The 23768-nt window shown below is 55.2% G+C and overlaps 1 protein-coding gene across 1 annotated transcript; it reads right to left on the reverse strand.

Annotated features, from left to right (window-relative positions):
• Positions 1-7513: 7513 nt before the first annotated feature.
• TAL1 (TAL bHLH transcription factor 1, erythroid differentiation factor) lies at positions 7514-13883 on the reverse strand. The gene is made up of 3 exons (XM_060083241.1): positions 13447-13883; positions 12026-12120; positions 7514-8340 (listed from the first exon to the last, which is right to left on the reverse strand). Exons 1-3 carry the CDS (start codon positions 13881-13883, stop codon positions 7886-7888), a joined length of 987 nt encoding a protein of 328 aa, XP_059939224.1. The 3' UTR covers positions 7514-7885.
• Between the last annotated feature and the right edge of the window lie 9885 nt (positions 13884-23768).

The raw sequence follows: 23768 nt of genomic DNA on the forward strand, positions 1-23768 counted from the left end.
CAGGTCTACATTAAGGTTAATTCAAATTAAACAAAAGTAGAAATTCAGTTATGCAGTTGCACTAGCCACCTTTCAAGTGCCGGAGAGCTGCACGCTCTGATCGAGCGGCTTCCATACTGGACAGGGCAGATGGATCATGCTCAGTTCTGTTGGACCGCACAGGCCTAAGGGGGTGAGACAGCTCCAGGTTGGGGGTCAGGACAGCTGGGTTCTAGCTCCAGCTTAGTTCCTAGTTCATGCTGAGTTTAGACATTCCCTTTGCCTCTTGGAGCCTCAGTTTCCCCATATGGCAGCCTATCCCACACTCTGTGCAAGGCAGAGCAGAGTCAGTGCTTGATGAGGACCTCTTGGTTGATCCTATTGCCCCGCTGCCTTGGATCAGGCCCACGTGGAAACAGGTGGTGGGTGAAGCCCTGCTCCTGTGGATGCTGAGGGAACCATCTGCCCACCCACAGGCTCTGGCAACTCCAGAAAACAGCCTGGAGTTCCGAGCTTGTCAGGCCAGTCTCCCTGAGTCTCAGCGTCTCAGACAGTTGTCTCCAGGCCAGCAAAGCCAGAGCCAGGAGGCAGGCCATGCAGAGGGCCAGTGTGTATCTCTCCGTGGGCTTACACAGGCCTGAGTCAAGCCTGAAGACCCCAAACTCATCCCTCCCAAGGCGGAGAGAGGCCCAGGCAGGCAGGGCCTTGGACAGGAGGCGGCCTCAGGGGCTGGTCCAAAGGGAAGGGGAGGGGAGGCACGGAGAGCAGAGAGTCAGAACCACGCTATCAGCACTGCCCGTCCTCCCCACTTCCTCTCTTCGAACGGATCACATCCTGTTATTGTGTGGACAGAGAAGGCCAGGAGCTGGGGAGGGAGGCAGGGCTCGGACCAAGCGAGTGGGGAGAGAAAGGAGGAGCCAGAGGGAATGTCCTGGTGGGCATGGACAGCTCCAGCAGCCCAGCCCTGCCCCAGGTGGCCTGGACAGGAGTAGGGCCTCCAGGACGGAGGACCAGCATCCCTGGAGCAGCTTGCATCTGCCATTGAGAGAAGATGCTGGGGCTCGGGACAGGCTGCGGGAACCTGCAAAGGCACCTAGAAGAATGGAAATGACACGGTCTCTAGGAAGCCTTCCCCAGCCTCCTCCCAGCCTCCTTCAATTCAGCAAACATTTACTCTGGGCCTCCACTGCCAGAGCCGGGTCTCCCACACCCACTGGTTTTCTCTCTCACAGCACTTGCCTCCAGGGTTGTCATACTCTGGATCTCTTCCCCTACATCTCACTTCCACCCATCCTGCAAGCCCCCTGAGGACAGGGGCAAGGAAGATCCCTTGCTGGCTCCCCAGCATTGCCCAGCATGGGGCAGGTCCAGAGGAATTCCTGCTGCTGTGAATGATTAATGTTCCCACTTCCCCTCTGCCCTCTTTCTCTCTTCTGCCATTCCAAATACAGCCCTATCCCAAACCCATTTCCAGCGAGAGTAATGGTTCTTTCTACAAGACACAAGCACTTGCATATATTATTGAAGTCCCATGACAGTCTTGTAAGATACGTGTTAATAACTTCATTTAACAGGTGAGGAAACTGAGACGAAGAGAGATTAAGTGATTTACCCAAAGTCACACAGCAGGCACAAGAAGCGGCAGCCCTGGAACTTAACCCCAAAGGCCAGGCTCTTTCTGTGGCCCTGCTGCCTTTCCTGCTCAACCCCATTCCTGTCCTGCCTCTCCCTCCCTGAGCTGACACCACATCAACTGTCCCCACTGCCTGCGAGCCTGTCCTCAAGCCGAGCCTGTCTGTAGCTATCGGCAAGCTCTCCAGCGCCCACACTGATTGCTCATGGTCCTGGGCAGATGGCTGGACAAACCGAGCTGCTATCTGCCCCCAGCCTAGCACAGGCCCACCTGCTCTAAGAGCACTAACTACCTATTGGCTATTTCTTCTTCCTCTCCTGAGGGGCCCTGAGCACTGGCTCTGGATCAGACCTGAATTCAAATCCTGTGTAATCTTGGTGAAGCCCATACCCTCTCTGGGCCTCATTTCCTCCTCTGGACAATAGAGAGGGTGCCTGGGTGATCTTGACTGACTCCTGTCCTTACAGTCATGATGGCTGAGCCTCTACTGCTGGACACTGTGCCCAGCACCATGGCCCGTCCCCAGCAGTCTGGTCACACAGCCGGAGGGGGAGAGCTGGTTGCTGGGGAACACTTAGTTGTTTTGCAAGCTGGGGAAAGGGGAGTGGGCAGCATGGGGAGGTAAGGCTGCTATGAGCGGACCAGATCATCAGCTTCCTGGTCTTCATTATCCCCACCTCACCCCAACCCGGATCCAGTACGAGAACCAGGCTAGGGGGGCCCAACCCAAGAAAATACATACCCCACCTTCCTATCCACCAACCAAAGCAGCCCAAGGTCCTCTGCCAGCCCAAAGGGGCAGAGCTGTCCGTCTGCCCCTGACCAGCCCAGGACCATGGTTTTAGGCGGAGGGCATCTTTGCAGTAATGACCCAGCCTCCCACCCATCCACCCCTCTACCCTTTCATTCCACACTGGCCTCAACACCGAGCTGAGAGATTCCATGCAGGGGAACCTCTTCATTCAACAAATGTTGAAAGGGCCCCATACGGGGTCTGACACAGGGCGCTGGAGGCGAACAGACAAATCAGGCACGGCCTCACCTTCAAGGAGCTCGTGTTTTAGTGGGAAAGCAGATAAGTGGACAAGCAGACAGAGAGTGAAGGAAGGCCTGTGGGGACACAAAAGAGGCAGCTGACCCCAGTGAGTCAGGACAGTCCCCTGATGCTGAAGACAACTTACCTAGATGGAAGGAGGGTGGGAACAGAGGATGGATAGAAACCAAAAGTGCAAAAACTGGACAGATAAAAATAATTGTAGCAGGAGCAGAAAGGCTAGTGAAACAGGAGCAGAGAGAACGAAGGGTGGGGTGGTGAGAAATGAGGCCGGAGAGACCATTTGGGCGAGGCCCTGTGGCCGCCCCTCCCCCTCACAGGCACAGCCTGTGGGGGTGGGGGACAGGAGGCCCGGCCCTGCCCTGCCTGCCACTGTCCATGGGATGTGTGGCCCTGGGAAGATTCCTCTCCTCTCTGGCCTCAGTCTCCCCATCTGGAGATGGGGCACCAGCCAGCCTGGGCAGTTGATGGCCTCGTAGTCTCTGCCTGGTGGTCACAGAGCTGACGGGCTCTTCCTGAGCTCTCTGGACATGGACTGCCTCTCTCTCTCCTGAGAAAGGTCCTCCTGGAAATAGGTGCTCCTCCCTTCCGATTCTGTGTCCACGACAGTCAGACTGTTGCCTCCACCCCTCCCCTGCTGCTGTTCTCACCAATGCCACCAGCGGCTTCCACGTTGCCAGATCCAGTCAGCACTCTCAGACCTTTTCTTGCTTGCCCTCTCGGCTGCCTTGGGCTTGGCTAACCACTTCCCCCAACACCCTTTGGCCTCAGCCTCTGACACATCACACTCACTCTCTGCCAGTAGCTCTCCTACTCCTCTGACTGCCCCGCCCTGTCTCTCTCTCATGTCCCTTCACCATGCTGCTCTCACCACCAGCGCCAAGACCTGCAACCCATTCCCACTGGTGTCCCCATCCCATGACTGAGCTTCACCATCTCTCTGCCCAGGGACCTCCTTGCCCTGGGCTGTTGAGAGGCACATTTGGCATCTTTCAAAAGCCAAGGAGCTTCCTTACAGGCCAGAGCAGTATCCCCAGGCCCTGTTGTGCCTTTGCCCTCCTAGCAACGGTTGGAAGCACCCCCGGAACAGGGGCGGCCAAGATCGGAGCCTGGCAGGATGAGCAAGGCTCACCCCAAAAGAGCCAAAGTTATCTGTGGGCCCCTTGAGCTCCCCACTTGGCACATCTTCTTCCCTTAATACTAACCACCTTCTAACCTACTATACAATCAACATATTCATATGGCTGTGTGTGTCTGTGGGTTACTGTCTCCCTCCTAGAATTCAAGTGACACAAAAACAGGGATCTTGGTTTTCTCCACTGCTAGATCCTAGTACCTAGAACAATACCTGGCCCAACAGGGGCTCAGTAAATATTTGCTAAATGAAAGAAAGAAAGAAGGATTGGTACTTCGTTGGAAGTGCCTACCTGATCTACTGAGGTTCCCGAAGATCCAACGGTCTGCATGCAGAGGCCTCACCGGCATCCAGAGTCCCTGCCTCTGAATGGCGGCTCTCTGCCTGAGCCTCCACTCACTGCTCCCGAAGCCTCAGCCTCTGTCACTGAGCCCCACGTAAGACCCGCACCCCCAATCCTCAAGAGCAGCCTCCACTGCGTCACTGGGGAGCCTGGGGCCATCCACTGGTGAGAACTTAATCTGTCCTGAACCTATGATAAAAGCCACTGCCCCGGCCACGGAGCTGAACCCGACACGCAGAGAAGACTCTCCGGCCCGAGGCCCCATGCCCGAAGTGTGCGTGCACAGCACTGAGAAGAGGCCCCCCTCCGTGAGGCCTGGCAGAGGAAAAAAAACGGAAACCCTAAGGGGGGAGCCTCAGGGTAGAAGGTGGGAGCCCACCCCGGGAGAACCCATTTCAGGGGAGACAGGTTCGTGCCACGCCTTTCCTTTAATGTCCCAACTCTCAGTCCTAGGGGTGCAACATGCAAGCACAGAGTCTAGGCCCCTTTGTAAAACTTTTATTTAGAAATCTTCCCAATATATCCTTATATATATACACACATCATCACCACATGGGTTTTGTCGCTAAAGAGTCACACGCCCAGTGTTGGCCTCTGGGCTGTACAAAGGTCAAGGTACCTGGAGCGGTTACTCCTCTTCTGCAGAAAAATGCAGAGACCAACGCAATGCATCACGTACAGTACAACATTGACGGAAAGTGCTGGGCCCGCCCGCAGGAACGATGCGCTATGTACATGGGCTGGGGGGCAAGCCTTCGGCGGGGGCCACGTACCATTGACATCACAAGTACGACACGACCACCCCTAAAGGCCGAGACAGTTGTCGGCTGACTACCGATGCTGTGCCCTTTGTTTTGCTTTCGGAAAAGGATAAAGGTTGTACCATCTTGTCGTTTGCCACTACAAATAAAAGAATACGAATTTGTCTTAAAAGACGTGATTCCCTCCAGTCATTAACAATCATCTTTGTCCTCCTCATGTTTTTTTACATTTTTTCCTTTTTGTACAGATATTATTCTTGGATGGAGAATGTTCATGGGTGAAGAGGAGGCAGAGGAAGGAGAAGAGTATGGTGGGGGGGAGGTGCTGGAAATGAAAGTGAAAATTATGGATCTTTTCTAGTTCTTAACAAAGACACGAAGCTTTGCCCACCCCTACCCAGGCCTGTCTCGGGTAGCTGCAGTACTTTTTACATATTCTGCCTCTGTTCCCATCTCTCTTTTCTAGCCTCCCTCCTGTGCCTTGCTTTGGAATGAGACTGAAATGAGGTCAATCTGGAGAGATAAGGATAACCTAGATAACTCAGGATAAAGTGGTTTAGAACCTAAATTACCCAAATGCTATGCAGACAGGCAGACTGGCCCACTGCCTAGGTCCCGGACTCAGGGTGGGAAACCCCACTGCAGGAATGGTAGTGAGGGGGACAGAGTTCCGTAGGGTCTCAAAATGCTTCTACTTTCATGATTCCAGTCCACACCACAGCCCTAAGAGACAGGCCAAGCCAGGGTATTTACGAGAAATTGACCATCAGAGAGAGAACTTTTCCAGGTCACACTGCAAGTCTGAGAGAAGAGGAAGCCAGAAGCTGGAGTTCCTCATAGAATGTGTGATCCATCTCCTAAAACCCATCCACCTATGCTCACCGTGGCCACTTTTCACTCCCAGGTCGAATTAACCCACCGGAAGCAAACACAGTCTTAGGACCTATAACAGGTGCTCCATCTTTAGACAGATGGGATTTTTCACAGGAGCTTCCAAGTATCAGAAAGGAATGAATCCTAATGTTCATCAAAATATGACTGGGGGAGGCGCTGAAATGGGACCGAGCGAGTGCTACAAGGGTTAACCATGTTGCTCCCACCCCCACGAACTGGACCTCTCACAACTTAAAAGGAAGGGGAGGAGAGTAGGGATCATTCCCCACGGGCATGTGGCTGTCCCCAAGGTCCTGCCATAGTGAAGGCGAGCCACCAGGCTGGAGCCCATAAGGTGTGAGGGCCTTTCCCGACAGCCGCAGCGATGGTTCTTCCACATTGCTATGGACGGGGCAAAGTCAGAGCATTGTTTTCCCTCTGACCTCAAAGGCAGAGCCCGGTCAGAGCCGGCTGGGGTGACTTGAGGGCACAATGACAGGTATGTAGGACTTGTGTGCAGTTTGTTCCAGGGGCTTGGGGTGTGGGTCACAGGCAGGCCTCGCCTTAAGGAAACCATGTCCCACCATCTGGATCGACACGGGAGATCAAGGAGGGGGCTGCAGTCCACTCTACAAAAGGATTCTCCACTTTACCAAGGGACTTGTGGCAGTATTTCCTTAAAAGGTGAAGATAAGGATTTGATTTACAAAAACATCATGTACAACTTTGGGTGGGGAGCACTCCTACCGCATCACGCCAGCCTCCCATACACACCCTTGATGACCAAAATTTGTGCACTCAGGGATGCCGAAGGTTCTGCTAAGTGAATGTCAATGTGTTTGGGTCTCTGCCAGGGCTTGGTCTCTCACTGGGCTCCCCGGGCCCTAGAAGTGGGGCTAGATCCTGGGTCATATCAAGACCTAGAGATCCCACAAATACCTGAAGTCAAGCAAAATCCCAAATGCCAGGAATTCATAGGACAGAGTTTGTTGTCGATTCAGTTTCAGGACACAGACCAGACCATCAGCAAACAGACATCCTGCAGCAGGGAGGCCCCTCTGAGGAGCTAGGAGAACACGAGATGGGGCCGCCAGACCATCAGCAAACAGACATCCTGCAGCAGGGAGGCCCCTCTGAGGAGCTAGGAGAACACGAGATGGGGCCGCATGTCTACTCTCAGCACCCACACACACCGATCAGCACACTGGCATCTGCTCCCTGCATGAACAGCGACGTGTCGCTGAGGACGCAGGCAGGTAGCTCTGAGACACCACCACGATTTGAAGCCCACGTGCCCCAAATAGCTCTTGCTCAATTTCACTCTCATCATTTCTCCTTTGTCTGCCTTCGAACAAAGCTCACAGGGCACGCTCACAGCCGCAGACTCAGTCCCCACAGCCACAAGGATGAGGAAGGCAAGTCTCAGTGGGGAGAAAGCAGAGCTTCGATCCCCAGGGCAAGAAGTAAGGGCTTCTGGGTTTCTGACCCTCTGGCCCAGCTAGTCGAGAGCAGGCTGTCCACTGGCTGTCTTCTTCAACCAGGCCCTGAAGAAGGCACCTCGAGGCTTGTGACTCTCTGCAGCACTGGCAAGCTGGATGGACCAACAGGGGCCTGGGTGAAGATGGGGCTCAAGAAATGGGCAGCTATTGGGTACCTGTATATTTGGATAGTGTGGCCACAAAAGCCACCCCAGAGAGCTTGGGAGGGGCTAAAGGCAAGGCAGAGGCGGCCGGACGCCTCAGGAGAGAGCTGACAACCCCAGGTCTCAGCCAAGACAGGGCTCCTATGTGCCAGGCCAAAAGCAATGCCACTCCAGCCTCTTACTTGAGAAGTCTTAGGGATTTGGAAAAGGGGGAAGACCGTGCCATCTTCATAAAAAGTACCTACCACTTTGCTCCATTTTTCTGTTCTCCTACTGAGGCAGGAAACAGGAAAGCCAGCCCCAGAGGCAGCTGGGACTTCCCACAGTTCAGACATCAAGGAAAGCTCATCAAAAGTCCATGCCCTGCTTCAGAGCTGCCCAATCCTCATCCCACCTGCCCTAAAGCCCATGGTGCCCGTGGCCTGAGGGCACCCTCCTGGCTGGTCCTGGGTGGCCCCAGACCCATCACCGAGGGCCGGCTCCATCCGCGGCGGGCAGCATGGCAGGATGGAGGCTGCGGGCCGTGTGCTTGGGTGCCGGCTCTTCCGTGTAGCTGTCCGGGCTGGCTGCCCCATCCAGGGAGCTACCACAGCTGGAGTTCGGGGACAGCACGTCCTGCAGGAGGTCATCTGGAGGTGCAGCGCCCCCTCCACCACCACCCCCTCCACCAGCCCCCACCGCAGGGTCCTTGCCAGGTTTGGCCCGCTGGCTGCCCTCCTCCTCCTGGTCATTGAGCAGCTTGGCCAGGAAGTTGATGTACTTCATGGCCAGGCGGAGGATCTCATTCTTGCTGAGCTTCTTGTCTGGGGGATGCGTGGGGATCAGCTTGCGGAGCTCAGCGAAGGCCCCGTTCACATTCTGCTGCCGCCATCGCTCCCGGCTGTTGGTGAAGATGCGCCGCACGACTTTGGTGTGGGGACCTGGAGGTAGGAGGACAAGGGTTAGGACAGTGGGTCGGGGATCCCCCAGGGCATCTTCTCCTGTGGGGAAGTGGAGAAGCCATCCACCTGGAAACTTGGGAAACCTAGAATGCCCTCTTTCCTTTTACTCAGAAAAGTCTTTACTTGCCCTTCCAAACCCTGTTAATCTGTTTCCTCCTCTCTGAGAACTTCCCTCAACCCCTCCAGACAGATCTAACCAACTACCATGGCCCTATAATCCTGTGATCTCCATCACTCTTGATCATCACTGTATGTTTCCATGTTTGTCCCCCTCTCTGAGCTGTGAGACATCTGAGGACAGGAACCATATATTATTCATTCATTCATTCATTCACTTGTGCTAAGAGGCCATATGGCACTAGTTAGAAAGATTAAACTCTGGAGCCAGACTGTCTGGGTTCAATTCCTGACTGTTACTCTCTAGACAGTAACTCTGGGCAAATTACGTGAACTCCCTGTGCCTCAGCATCATCACCTGTAAAATGGAGATAATACTAGTAACTCAAGTCGTAAGATTGTCTTGTGAATCTAACAACTAATACAGTTAAGGTACTTAAGATAATACCTGGCTCTGATGAAACATTCAATACATGTTAGCTATTATTATCCATTCATCAGTTATTTACTGACAATTAGGCATTAAGGAATAAAGGTGCACAGAGTCCCTGCCCTCGTGGAGCTTACATGTTAATGGGGATGACAGATGATGAACAATCAGCAAACAAATAACAAACAAACAGGAAGCTGAATGTAAACGAAAGATGGAAAGGAGCTGCCATGTTTACCTGAGGTGGTTGGGGACAGCCTTTCGGAGGAGGTGACATCTATAAGGGAAGAACTTAAGGCCGAAGAAGAGCCAGCCAGACACAGGAAGGGAAGTTGGAAGGGCATGTGTACATGCCCTGAGCTGGAAAATGGCTGAAGCCAGCCCGGATAGATTAGTGTGGGTAAGATCAGAGTAGGCTGGGTCCAGATCCCATAGGGCCCTGCGGTAAGATGCAGGGATTTTATTCTAAGGGTGATGGAAGCACAGAGTAGGTAGGAGCTTAATAAATATCTGCTGACTAACTGATCATGCTGGCAGGTACGGAATGGAGGAGAGAGCAGAGAGTGGTGGGGAAATGACCTACACTGCGGGCTGTCTCCCCCAGGAGAGGAGTGGAGAGACAGCCATGCACAGGCATGGCCTGAGGCTCTAGGCAGGTGTCTGAGGTCTGCCTCCGTCTCCCCGTGTCTACACTGCACTGATCACAGACTAGAACAGTATTCACTAGCGCTCATGTACTAAGACTTGCAGAGCAGGGGCAGACACCAGCGTGCATGTATCGAGCATCTACGGTATACAAAGCACTGCACTAAATGTCCAAGCGTGACCTGGGATTCCCAAAGCCAGGAAAGGCCGAGGAGCACCCCGTTAGTGCTCCCAGGCTCCTGGGCTGAGGCGGCCGCTTCCTTCCGCAACCCTGAGGCACAGAGCCAGCTCCTGGCAGTCCTCAGGAAACTCTGAGCACTGAAGGAACTGCCAGTACTGGGATGGTTGCTTGCCCTCTTCTGATGACCCTGGAACCGGATCTCAGAACGTGGAAAGCTGGGTAGGAGAGAAGGCATCACCTAAGACCCATTGCTCATTTCACAGCTAGGGAGACGGCGGCCAGGACGGAGGCAGACCTCGCCTCTGCAACCCAGCTCATCCGTGCCGACACTTCCCTCTTAATCATCTGTCTTACACACACACACACACACACACACACACACACACACACACACACACACAATGTTTCCCCCAGGGAGAATCACTCATCCTCTGCCCACAGTGCTTCAGAAGCTATCTTTCCAAACCCCAGCAGGCCCCAGCCCAGCCCAGCTGACTCTTTGCCAAAGGCCAGACCCAGGCTGGGAAAAATACAGCACACCTGCTGGACAGTCCTACCCTGGGTGCCTCAGAGGAAATAACTTGCTGTTCTCCGGCCTCCAGGACAGACAGAGGGGAGTCCCTCAGCTGTGCCATCAGGAGGACCACTGCTCTGTGGCTGAAGCTGGCTGATCTTGAGGGAGCTCCTAGGTGGGGAGAGAGGCATTATGGCTGCTGTCACAGCTAGAGCTATACAGACTCCAGAAGCCGTGCCTACCCCAAGCCAGGCCCTAAAAGCACTTTACCCCATTGCGTTCCTTCAACAACCTGTGAGGAAGCTATTATTCTCCCTACGTTACAAATGAGAAAACCGAGGCCCAGAGAAGTTCAGCAACAGGAATGCACATCGAGTCCTGGCTTTAGACCTTGTGTTAGCTCCACTTTTATGGACTCTTTTCCGTTAAATCTCTGATTTCAAAATCCTGTGGGCATATCCAGCACCCCTCCACCCTTCCCTTCACCTCCATTTCTGTCTATTCCTCTCTGGTCCTTTCCAGAGAACCACCCACCTCTCCACACCTTCCTCTTTCCTGAGTCTGTACCTCCCTCCATGTCCTCTGTCTCATGTTGGCAGGGCATAGAGTAGGTGCTTGGTAAATATTGGCATCATTTATGGGTAATCGCCTCTCTACACTCCTGCACTCCCCCCACACCCTCACCCCTTGCCCCTTCTTCTGTGCCTGATTTCTGTCGTCTCTGACCTTTGTAGAAAATGCCTCTTCCCTGGGGAGCTTCAGGGCTGGTCTTGCCTACTTCCTGTTTGGTACACCCACCTCCTGTCTCTAACCTAGCAGCACTGACACTCCAACACCCTTCCCTCCCGGCCCTACACCCCTGTGCCCCAGGCTGGCTGGGTCTTTTGAGATCTGTTCCTTGTCCAGATGCTAGCTTGCCTCCTCTCCAGAACACCACAGAGGGATCCCCTCCAGAAGCCCCAGCTCAATATACATCCCTCCCACCAGCAACTTGCAGAAATCCCAGTCTGGCTCCAAGGCCTCCGGCGTGCACCAGGAGCTCCAGGAAGTCCCTCGGCTCTGAAGAGCCTGCTCTCCTGCCCCCTGGTGCTGGGCCCCATCTACTACATCTAGTCAACCTTGGGAAGAGGGAGGGGGTCCTCCAAATTTCCCACTCATCCAACTCCTTCCCCCAAGTTCGGGGCCAAAGACTACTCAGGTAGTTCACATTAAAAATGCTGAGGCCTTTGGGGTGGGGGGGAGGGAGGAAGCAGGGTAGAATCTATGATGTCAGGAAGGGAACTCCGAGTCTCAGCTCAGAGTGTGGAAAAGGGGACAAGAGGGCCCCACTTTGCAGGGACCTGGGACAAGACCCTTAAAGGTGCAATTCCAGGCAGGGAGAAGACTTCAGACTCCAAAGAGGACTTGGGAGGAGATACAGAGAATCCCTGGAGGTCGGTGCTTAGAAACGCTGTGTGTTTCTGCCCTCCCGGGGGATCCTTACCAACTGTAGGAATGGAGCTAGAGTGGGGACTACAATTCACCGTGGAGGTTTGGGCTAAGCGCCACAGTGTGTCCGCACTCTCTTCCCAGGACTGTGAGTGTGGCAACCCCCAGCCCCACCTATGACCTCCCCTAGTCCCAGGTCAATAGGGCGAGGGCTTCGACAGCTCCTCTTGGCTCCAAGAGAGCTGCCCATCTATGTGAGACACCTAGGGAGTAGTCCCCGATGATCCCTCCTTCAGGGTTCTAACAGCTTGAGGGAGTGAGTACCCAAGTGGGGCGGGGGTAGACTCACCATCAGTAATCTCCATCTCATAAGGGGAGGGTCTCCTCTTCACTCGGTTGTTGGTGGCAAACATAGGGAAGGCATCTGGCTCCCCAAAGAACCCACTGTGGGAGGGAGCAGGCAGATCACAAGATCACATGTGGGTGGAGGGGAGAGAGGGGCTCCATACAGATCCTCCCCACGTGTTCTTGAGCCCCCGCCCCAAAAAACAAGGGCAACCCTGGTCCCTTCACATGGGAACTGCGGATAGAAGGAGCATGAAACACACACACACACACACACACACACACACACACACAACATCCCCAGCCTCTCTCTGTGGTGAGACAAACAAGGGGAGGGCGGCCACACACCCCTACACACACACACACTCAGACACACACACACAGAATTAATGGTAAACACATGGAGCAAACACAAAAATGAACATACACCCCCCACATACAAGCACACAATCCATAGACACCTCCGCTCCCAAACAGGTGCTCACACAGGCAGACACGGCCTTCACACCTGGCAGTGTGCAATTCCTGCACCACATGGGGGCACCCTGTCCCTTACCCCCAACTTCACCCCACCTTCACTCCAGCCCCATGGGGCCCAAGGACAGACAACAGACAGGAAACCCTGACTCAGCCCCACTGACATGCCCCCCCATCACCCACTCGACTCTCCGTAGCTTCTTCCTCCAGTGTCCCACAGACTCACCGACTGCCCCCCACTGTCTCTCCCTGCCTCATCTTCCTGTCCCCACCCCAACCGTGCCTCCTGCTCTCCACCACCTCAGTGGCCCCAGCAGGGAAATGGATACCCTCACACCAAAGGGAGCACAGGTCCTGGCCAGAGATCGCAGCTAGGGGCAGAGGAGCTCGGGAGAGGAGGGAGGGATCCATTCCCCAGGCAGGCGCTGGCGGGGAGTTTCAGAGGAGGGAGCCCTCTTGCAAGCACCCTCAGATGCACATCTCTTACCTGTCCACCGAGGGCTGCAGCTTCCAGAAGAATTTCACAGCGGAGCGCATTCAGACACACTCCTTCCTGGTACTCACACTCAGACTCCTCCTGTCCACCCCACCACCACCACCACCAGGCAGCGCCCCGCGCGCGCTTCTGCTCACAGCCAGCCACATGCCGGTACTCCCCCTCTTCGGCTTCCAAGCTCCCAGCACGCCGCGTTAACAAGGCACCTGCACACCGCCCCCCGCGTGCGCACACATACACACACACACTAGCAGAGGGCTCGTTCCTCACTTGCACGGGGGCTCCAGGCAAGACTTTTCCGACCCCGGGTGTAAAACGTCCCCCTCTCCCCCTCTCTTCGCACGCTCAGCCGCACTGCCCCGCCGGGAGGAGGGCAGCCAGCTCCCGACGTGCGGAAGGAGAGCCCCGGCGCCCATGCCTCCTGCCCACCCGCCCCTCCCGCCGGCCCTGACCTGCCGAGAGAAGCCAGCGGCTGGCTGAGGCTGTAGAGCAGCGCGCGGCCGGGGGCGGCGGGGGCCGCCAGCGCGGGCGGGCTCAACTGCACCATGCGGCCGTCGCCGGGCAGCTCTGCGGGGGCCGAGGCGGGCGCGGGCCCAGGAGGTCTGCACAGCTCGGTGGTGGGTACCCGATGGCGCGCTTCGGCAGCCGCCGCGTCGCGGCCCTTTAAGTCTCGCGCGGCGCCGCCCCCACCGGCGGGGCCGCCCCCCGGGCCGCCGCCGCGCGCGCCCAGCTCGATGACCGGGGGCTCCGCCGGGGCCGCGCGGCTCGTCTCCTTGGCGACGCCGTTCAGCAGGACCAGGTGCGGGGGGGCCATGCGGGCCTCGGCCGCGTCCCGTCCCTCTAGCGGGGGGTCACTGCGTGCCGCCTCGCTCGGCGGCCGCTCCGTCATCCTGCGGGCAGACAGACAAGCGGACATCCGCTCTGACCACCGCCCCCAGCCCATCCACGTGGGGTGGGATCGGAGCGGGGGGTGCGGGAGGGGGTAAAAGGCAGAGAGAAACTCACGCACCGAAACGTGAGAAGAAGCGGACAAACTTAGCGCCACGTGGACACACACCCGCCCGCAGTGCTGGGGCAGGAGGGAAAGGGGGCTTCTGGTTTGGGAGAAGAGAGGAGGGTGCCCGGGAGACAGAGACTGAGGGCCAAAAGGACAGAGGTGGAGAAGGACGACAAAGACATTGGAAGAAAAGGAATACAGCCAGCGAAAGAAAAACAGAGGGGGTGGGGGAGGAGGAAGGAAATGTAGAAAGAGGCGAGAAAGAAATATCACCCCGTGCTCCTGCTCAGGCCGCAAGGGAAGAGGAGGGAACAAATCCCCGACCGTGTTCTTCCCGCCCCCCTTTTGGTTTTGGCGGGGAACCTGTCGCGCGGAGGTGGGGTGCTTTTCGAACCTCCCTTGCCTTTCAGCAATACCTGCCCCCAGCCTACCGCCACATACATACACCCAGAAACCTGGTGTGTGTGTGTGTGTGTGTGTGTGTGTGTGCAAGAGGGATCAGAGCTGGCAGAGAATTATCCGGAGGAGCCAGCTCTCCCTTTCAACACATATTCACCCCTGCGGGGGCGGCGTCCGTCTACACTCCGCAAATCCACCTGTATTCTGTGTAGCCGCCAGAAACCCCAGTGGCCCTTTACTTTTACTCCTCCCGGGACTGGATATGGGACATAAGGAAGGGAAGATGATCCCGGCCATACCTCCCCATACACTATATATACCCCCCTTCTGCTCAGCTGAACTCAAAAGTGAGGTGGGGTCTAGAAGGGAAGCCTGCCTGAGGCAGTGTGAAGCCCCAACGTTCAAAGGGTGCTCCTGAAGCCCCAGGGGTCTGGGCTCCCATCCAGGAGTGTGGGGCGAAGGGGTGTCATGATGGCTGCTGAACTCCTCCAGCACTCCCCCATCCCCCTCTCCTACCTCGTTGTTGTCTTCTGGGAAGTGGGAGGAGTACCTCATATATACATTTAAAAGCACTGTGCAAATGCTCAGTAAACATTATTATAGACTGGGAGACTGGGCCAGCCCGGAGACTACCTTGCCCAAGGTCACACTCGCCTGTTTGCCCCAGAGCAGGACTAGAACTCCAGTCTCGCTGTCTTTGTTATCCTCCCATATACACCCTCTCATATATCCTGCCCGCCTCCCTCCAGCCAAGGACAGTCCTCTCCTCCTCAACCATACTCCTGGGTGACCGCAGGCAGAGGCTCCACTCCCCACTACCTCTCCCTCCAGTTCTTCCAAAACCCGCCACACACACACACCCCACCCCTCAAGAATGAAAACAGAAAAAGTATGAGACTCTGTGTCCAGAGTGGGGAAATGCTTGTGAGTTTTCATAAAACAATAAAAATATAATCAACTCAACAGGCTTCATCAGATGTTCAAAATAAGGTTTCTGCTGTTGGAATTATATAATTGGCGTATTTTGTAACAGAAAACAAATACACAAAAATCCAACTCAGCACCAAGCAGAGTCCATCTGATCATTCCTGGCAGCCATTCTGCCACTGCACCACTCTGGACTGGAGTCAACCTGGGAACCATCCTGCCACCCCAGAAGAGAGACTGGACCTTCTGAAACCTCCTCAGGAGCTCGGCTCAATTGCCACCGGACACACAGCTGATGGAGAATCACCATTCAGATTAAGCTCCTGCCCTAGCTCTGCCAGCCCCACGGGCAGCGCCCCCAAATGACAAAATTCCCCCAGACCTGGTGTACCCTGGCTGCAAAGGCAGTAGGTCCGCAACACTTCACTGGAAACGAGTTTATGTTCCTGGTGGAAACAATAGGTCTGTCTGTATCCACAGAATGGGACCGACCGTCAAGACACTGCGGCCACTAGAAATGCACCAGAGGTATACCATTGGAGACTTCCTGGCTCCCCTGCAACAGTGAAATGCATTAGAAATATACCATCCTCTGGCAAAACATACAAGCCCCAAGGAGCTGGCTCCCTACCTTACTGTCCCCAGGCACCGTTGTGCGCCCAGTGACACGTGCTTAAGTCCCAGCTCCTAACCCAGTGACAAACGGTTCACTCAGCAATTGCCAGAATGAGCTCAAGCTCTCCATATGACACATTTGTACCTTCTGATTAATTCCGAGACTCTGAGTAGGAGCAGATCCCAGAGGGGCAAGGGGAGCACGTATTTCAGATGAGCTGACTCTGGCCCCAAATGCCCTCTCCAGATGCCTATAAATATCTATATCTCTGAGCCCCCCCACCAAACCTATGATTGGTCCCCAGGGGTCTGTGGTCAACCTCTCCCCGCCCCTCCCAGGACCTCAGGAAAACCCTGCCAGTTCATCTGCCACCAGGATCACCCAGGCCAGAGGGCCAGGCTCTCGAGGAAGCTGCCAGAGAACTCACAAGCACTTTCAGTGGTCGGTGACTAAACCCCATCACTTGGCTTTGGTTAAGATTATTAAAAGGAAAGCCTGAGTGATGTTTATTTGTTTTTATTAGGGAAAATGAAGAAGGGGGTGAGAAGATTTCAGATTTCGAACCGAACAGCACTAAACTATTGGACCATTACAACTCCTCTTTGTGCAACCAAGACCCAGCTCGAAGCCCCCTACACAGGCTCATCTCCTGTTGCCAGCCAGCCAGCCAGATAACTTCCATGTGTGTCTGAACATGACAGGGGAACCCGAAAGCTCCTGGGGGGCAGGCACCTGGTCTCCGGCAGCTCCCAATTCCCAGCAAGGAAAATTTCTTATGTGAAAACAGCCTCCGCCATGCCCCGGCTGGAGCCACCGCCTTAAACACAGCCTCTGGTCCCTGATACTGCATCCACACCCGCATGACCCACTGGGGGAGCCCCAAGCCTGCACGCAAACCAAAATCGCCCATGAACAGAACCACTTTCCCGCTGCTACTGGAGTGGAGGGGTGTTTGAACGCAGCCCCACCCTAGGCCTTAGGCCCCAGCCTGGGCCCACCCGAGTTGGGACTGCGTTAGCCAGGATGGCTGCGGCCTTCTTCCTGCCAGAGCCCCGGGCGCACACAGCCTGCGCTATCCGGATATAGCCGTCCCAAAGTTATGAGCCCTGTGAAACGTCCACAGAACCAGGACAGAGGGGGACCTTGGGTGAGGGGGGACTAAGTCCAACTAGCTGTTTTCACCCAGGGCCAGGAAAGGGCCCTGCTGGAAGCCACAGTGGCACAGAGGCCACAGTCAGTGGCAGAGTCAGATCCCGGATTCCCAGCTCTGGGTTCGTCCTCCCCTCCTCCTCCCCAGTCTGAAACTGCACTGTCCTCTGTCCCAAGCTTTCCCCACCTCAGGCCAGATCCCAAGGCCTTCCTGGTGACTGTTTCCACCAGGACTATTCCCCCAAAAACTCACCTGGGGCATATTTAGAGAGAGCGGCCCCTCTGAATAGGATCTCCACTCCTCCTCCGGCGGGAGAGGGGCGGGAGCCGAGGTCCAGGTTGTGGAAGGGGGTCTTTGCTTTCCCCCTCTCTCACTGAGAGACCGGCAGTTAGGCCGCGGTGTGGTCCTGGGCGGTCTGCCGCGCCCAAAGCGAGTTTCCAGGAAAGATGGGGGTGGAGAGAAAGAGGGAGGGCGAGAGGGAGGGAGAGAGAGAAATGGGGGTCAATGGCTGGGAATTACCTCATGTCCTCGCCAACCCGCCCCGGGAATCGCCAGCAGCTTTCCGCCCCCAACCTGCAGGTGTTTGAAGCCTCCCCCGCACCCCCGTAAAAAAGAACCCTACACCTGACCAATCAGGAATAACTATCTAGTCCAACAACAACAACCCCGCCGCAGACTGCCCGGAACGTTATCGGACCCTCCAACCGGGATGTCTGGTTCAGTGTGGCCGTTTGTTTTCTAAGCAGACTCGTCTACGCCGTTGGCTCGGGAACCGAAGTCAGGCCGGAGCTGTGGCCACAGCGCGGAGTCGTCCTCAGCCTGGCATGGGTGGGTAGGGGGATGTGTGTCCGAAAAGGGGGATCCAATCTTCAGACCCTGGTCGGTGGGACAGAACCTCTGAGGACCCCATTCTCTCCATGACTCTCACCTGCCCACCTCCAACCCAAAGCGAAACCAGAACCCAATTCCAAAGGCTACTTTCCCGTAGGGGAAGGGATACAGTCTGAACGGCGCAGATCCGAGAGAAAGGGGTGGGTGGGGGCATATCTGATGTATCCCGGTCCCTTTTTTTCTTCCTACAGATTAAGGGTGGGGGGGGGGAGAAGAAGAGGGAGAGGAGGAAAAGAAAGAAAGGAAAAGAAAAGAAAGGGAAAAAGAAAGAAAGGAAAGGCCCTCGCCTTTCCCTCAACAATCCCTACACAAGATTTTCGATTTATCGGTATTCAGATCATCCGAGAAGGGGAGAATTTTAGTAATTCTTTTCAGCAATAAACAAGGAAAGGAGGGAGGGTAAAAATAAATCCAGTACTGCTTCCCAGGGGGTAGCGGTAGTGAAGTTTGGTTCACCTTTTTTCCCCTCCCTCCGGAAGGTTTGTTTAATTTGTTTTGCCTAAATTGTCCAGTTGATGGTCACACATCGAAGTCTTGGATTAATTGCTAAGGCCACCTCGTTTTTGCCCCGGCTTTAGTGGAAATACAGTAATAATTATTCCCTGCGGTTTCAGTCCAATGCGGGAGGTTTTCTTTCTCCTCTTCTAATCCAAATGAGGGGGGAGGTGTGGGAACAAGGAGGAATCCAGTCATGCCCGGTGTCTGAGGTCGGGTTTAATTTTTGCTTTAGGACGGAGTCTCTGTGTTCGTCCCTCTCTCCATTTTCTCTCCCTACCACAAACCCAGCAATTTAAAAAACAGCGCTGGTGGGAGGAAACCCGCGCTGCTTTGTTATGGCCCCGAAGAAGCTAAAAAGGACAAGCCGCTTCGCTCCTGGACGATTATTCTAATTAAAATATGATGATGATGATGATGATGATGATGATGGTGGTGGTAGTAGTGGTGGCGGTGGTGGTGATGATGATGACATTGGCAACCACAATAACTGGCAAAACAAAATCCTTTCTTTCGGAGCTAGGGCAGCACTGACCCCGTCCCTCCATGAAGCCCGGTCCCGGTCATCGATGTGACGGGTACCTGACCCACGCGGGAATGTCGCTCACCCGGGGAGGGGGTAGAAAAATGTTCCTTGGAGATGATCCCGAAGGTCCCCACCCGAGGCGCGAGGCCTGGAGAATGCGCCCATTGTCTTTTTCGGGCCTCTCCCGCAGACCCCGGCGGCCGTACCCGCGAAACTGACCAGAAATGGACGAAGCCTGAATGCGGCGGGAACCGAAGCCGGCGGCTACCGGCCTGAAGGCGCTGGCCTCCGCGAGCGCTGCTCAGCTTCCAGCCTGGAAGAGCCTCCCACTCACTAACAACCCCTCCAACACCGAGGCACAGAGTGGCCTCTGGACAGAGCAGCCGCTGATCGGGCTGCTCATCCAAGCCAACACTGGCTTCCGAATACATCATAATTTGGAATAAAACGTGAAATCCCTCTCCCCGCCCCCATGCCGCCTCCTCAACTTGCGCATCCATCTCTCGCTCGCTCGCCCTCCCCTCCACCCCCCAGCGATTTACAAACGCACTTCCAAAGGACACCAGCACACAGGCACACAACCCGGTGCGGACAGGGCCACACGCGGTCCAGCCCCATAGAAGCGAAGCAAAGTAAGCACAACCCAACACTGCCCCACAAGCCGACTCGGTCAGGCCCAAACATTGTCCAGCACGACACAACGAAATCGATCAAACGCAATCGCTCAGGGCCGCACAACCCAACGTAGTCAGGATCACACACGCCCGACACAACAACGAGACCATACAAACACAATCGCAAAGGCCAAGCGACCCAACACACATGTCGAGAAGGCAAACGAGCATAATTATATACAAAGATGAAAACGCAGAAGGGCCTCGGAGAACTCAAATCTACACCCTAAAGAGGGCAAACACCATCACACTTGGACACACAACCTATCGCCTAGAAGACCACACTCAGAAGAAGTCAACACTGCCCACAGCTCACACACTCACTCTCACAATCCCACCGCATGCACACAACCACCAAGGAGAAATGAAAACCAACCACCGCCTCGCGCATTTCTGTATATTGCGTAAGGAAAAGGGGAAGGAAGGAAGAGAGTCTCCGAGGCGGGAGGGGCGGCGGCGGCGGCGGCGAGCTCAAGGGCGTCGGTGGAAAATGCCCCCCATCGAAAGAAACCCAGGGAAAAGGAGCGAAACCTCTTCTGCGAGCGGGCAAAAGAGGGAGGAACTGGATGGGGGATTCCGTGGGAGGTTGCAGGTTGCCTGACCCTAGAAAAAGGCCAGAATGCTCACGTTTTGCCGCTAAGGGGGTACGCGTGTGGCCATTTTGAGGCCTGGTCCTTAGTGCCGAGCCCTCCCCCAGCCCCCCCCTCCAGTCCCCACCTTCCGCGCCGCGGCGCGCCCGGCTCCTCCACCGCCGCGCTCTAATCCCGCTCACGTTCTAGGCCTCGTTAGCATGGGCCGAGGCGCGCGGGGGCCGTGTGTGCCGCGGAGATAAGGCACTGCCGCGGGTCCGCTCGCCCCCGATAAGCGCCTCGGCCATTACGGGCCAAATGATTCATTTTAATTTGGCAATTTCACCGGAGGGAGTGGGGACTGGTTGCGCGGCTCTGGGACCGTCTCCGTAATGCGCCACGGAGAGAGTTGGGCGGGCGCTCTGTCTAGGACCCGGCGGGTCCAGCCTCATTACTGATCCCGAGGCCTCTCGGGAACCCGGGCTCCCCACAACCTCAGTCCCTCGGCCTTCCAGACACATTTCTCCAACGACTCGCACCCCAGCAAGACCACAACACCAAAATGATCACATCCAACCCTTCCTTCCCTGACATTCATTCATACCAGTGTCCTGGATACCCGGATTTCAATGGGCAGTTTCTCTTATCCCAGAAAGCTCCCCAGCTCCCCAAGACTCTCACCCCCTTCAACCCTGGCTCTTTTCTGTTCTAAAATGGAGCCTGCTTGCCTGAATGTTGGGACTGAGGTCACACCCAAAAGGTCTATGGAGGCAGAACTGGTGTCAACGAAGAGTTTAAAATATCCATCCTCCTGAGTTTCAGGCTGAGCCCAGAGCTGGGAAACATCCCTCCCCTCATAATTTAACATTTTAATCTCGCTACTGAAGCAGTCTTCTGAGCACCGTACAAATATTAACTCATTTCGTTCTCATAAACAGTCCTAAGAGGTTGGTGCAATTATTCAGTTTACAGATGAGGAAACTGAGGCAGAGAGAAAGTAACTTCCCCAGTGTCACATATCTAGTGAGTGGTAGAACCTGGGTTTGAGGGAAATCTGGCACCAGAGTCCTCTGGAGCCCAGCTAGAGCCTAGGCTTGGAGGATGGATCTGGGCTCAACTCACTGCAGGAGCTGAGATTTGTACTGTGTCCTAGAATTCTGGGTTCAGTGAGGGGTAGGCAATGGGCTCAGCCCATGGAGGGTATCTGGGCTCATTCTTTTAGGGTGGAGTCCCAACGTCACTTAGGGACTTCCCGGGTGGCACAGTGGTTAAGAATCCGCCTGCCAATGCAGAGGACACGGGTTTGATCCCTGGTCTGGGAAGATCCCACATGCCACGGAACAACTAAGCTCGTGCACCACAACTACTGAGCCTGTGCTCTAGAGCCGGCGAGCCACGACTACTGAAGCCCACGTGCCTAGAGCCCATGCTCCGCAACAAGACAAGCCACTGCAAGGAGAAGCCCGTGCTGCTCGCCACAACTAGAGAAAGCCCCAGTGCAGCAACAAAGACCCAACGCAGCCAAAAATAAATAAATAAATAAAAGTCACTTAGTTCCAAACCTGTTTCACCTCAGAGAGCTGTTATGAGGACTATATAAGATGATCCTTAAAAGGTGGTGAAGGCAATAATCTGTGGAAACTTACCAGCCTGGAGCCCAGCATGACATCATGTGCACTTGCACACAGGAGTTCTGGTCTATCCTTATAGAGAAGGAAATTAGGTCATGAGGAGATGTGACTTGACCAAAGCTTACAGTGACCTAGAGGAAAAGCCAAGACCCAAACTCAATTATCCAGTTCCCAGTCCACAACTCTATCCACCATGCCAGGCTGCTTTGTCCTTCTAGCACCTCTGGTTTTGAGCTCCTTTTGGCGCCTGAGAATTCACAGACTGAGTCCCAGTCGAGGACTGAGCCCAGAGTGTGGCTGCAGTCTGAGTCTGGCCCCTCCTTGGCCATCAGGAAACTCTCCGCGAAGATACAGTTAATCCAGTGCAGCCTGTTCCCTCTGTTCCTCTCATGCTCTCTGGTGGAAGTCAGGATGCCATGTGGATACAGGTAACTTTTACAGAATTCCTTGGGAGAAGGGCTACCCATGTCCTGAGGAAAAGAGTCTAATTCCTGGACTTGCCACAAGGCCTCCCCTGGCCCAGCCACACCAACTGCTCAGCAGGGACTCAGGGGACCGACCTCTGTGGTTTGCTCAGCCCCATCTCATACTCTCTCCCCGCGGCTCTAGCCACACATCACCCACTGCTATCAAAGTCAACTCACCCTCCATTTTGTGTCAGCCTCTGCCTTACCGCACCCTCTCCTCTCACATCCATCCTTCAAGACTCAGTCTTTCTGCTCTATCCTTCTTGAAGTCTCTCTGCAACGGGGGTTGGTTTTCATCTCTCTCTCCTCTGGTCCCTGTTGTCTTTGCTTGGTTGCATCACTAAATATAATTCTGAGTTCAAAGCCCAGCGCTGCCATCCTTTGGCTGTAGCACCACTGGGCCAGTCATTTCACATCTCTGAGCCCCTCCCAAAAAGGAGAGCCCATCCAGGGAATGCTTCTCGAGAACTGATGCCTGGACTGAGATCGGGTAGGTAGAGGAGTGAGCATTGAGAACCTTCCAGGTAAGCCAAGGGCTGGAACAGAAGGGCTTGAGGTTCATGAAAGGCATAGAGAAGAGTCTAGTACTGGCTGGAGCAAGGCTGTGGACAATTCACAGAATTTGGTGGGGGGGCGGCACCATTTTGTTCATTAGGTTAGAGGGGGTGCGGAACGTCCTATAAAAGATCAGCTTTGCATTTCTAGAAAGCTCTTTGGCTGCACGGTGGAGAAGGGGTATGTGGGGTGGAATGAGGTGGGGATACCAGTTCTGAGGCTGATGCAGTGGTCCAAATAAGGGGGATTGGAGCGTGGACTAGGGTGTCGCCAGGAGAGACGGCAAGAGGCAGGTGCAGATGACATGTATTTAGGATACAAAATCGGGTTTATAAGAATTGGGTTTGAGGGATGAGGGGGAAGGAGAAATCCAGGAACCCTCTGGGTTTCTGGCTGTATTTGCCTAGATGGGAGCGTTATTCCAGGTGATGGGGGCTTGGAAGCCAAGGGAAACGGAGAGGGATTCTGCATTTGGTTTTAAATTTCTTGAGTTTAGGTGCCTTCGAGGCACCTACAGGCTGTTGGACAGGCAAGGCTTTTGTCAGCCCTGCCCAGCGGGGAGAGAGAGACGCGAGGGGAGGTGATGTTCCCCATCCCCCTCTATTCTCGAAACTCCAGATTCTGACAGTCTGGCAGCCATCCTGACCTGTCCCCCAGCTCCCTGCCTGGGGTTGGGGGCTCGTGACGTCTACACCCTGCCCCCTTTCCCCGTTTCCGACGGTCGATGGAAAAACGGAAACTGCGCGTTGAGCCGAGAGCCGCCCGAAATAGCGTCTGGTGCCTGTCGATCAGCGCGCTGTCCGAGCGTCCGGGAGCGAGTGACGCTGCCCACGGCCCCGCCAGGAAATGCCACCCCTCCTCCACCCGCCCCAAGCAG

Source organism: Mesoplodon densirostris, chromosome 2 (assembly GCF_025265405.1).
Source record: "Mesoplodon densirostris isolate mMesDen1 chromosome 2, mMesDen1 primary haplotype, whole genome shotgun sequence".
In the NCBI taxonomy this organism is placed as follows: Eukaryota; Metazoa; Chordata; class Mammalia; order Artiodactyla; family Ziphiidae; genus Mesoplodon; species Mesoplodon densirostris.

Coding starts and splice junctions, on each gene's coding strand:
- TAL1 (XM_060083241.1), bottom strand. CDS start 13,883: ATGACGGAGCGGCCGCCGAGCGAGGCGGCACGCAGTGACCCCCCGCTA. Junction 12,121..13,446: donor CCGCTGGCTTCTCTCGGCAG/GTCAGGGCCGGC, acceptor TCCCTCCCACAG/TGGGTTCTTTGGGGAGCCAG. Junction 8,341..12,025: donor TGAGATGGAGATTACTGATG/GTGAGTCTACCC, acceptor TCCTACCTCCAG/GTCCCCACACCAAAGTCGTG.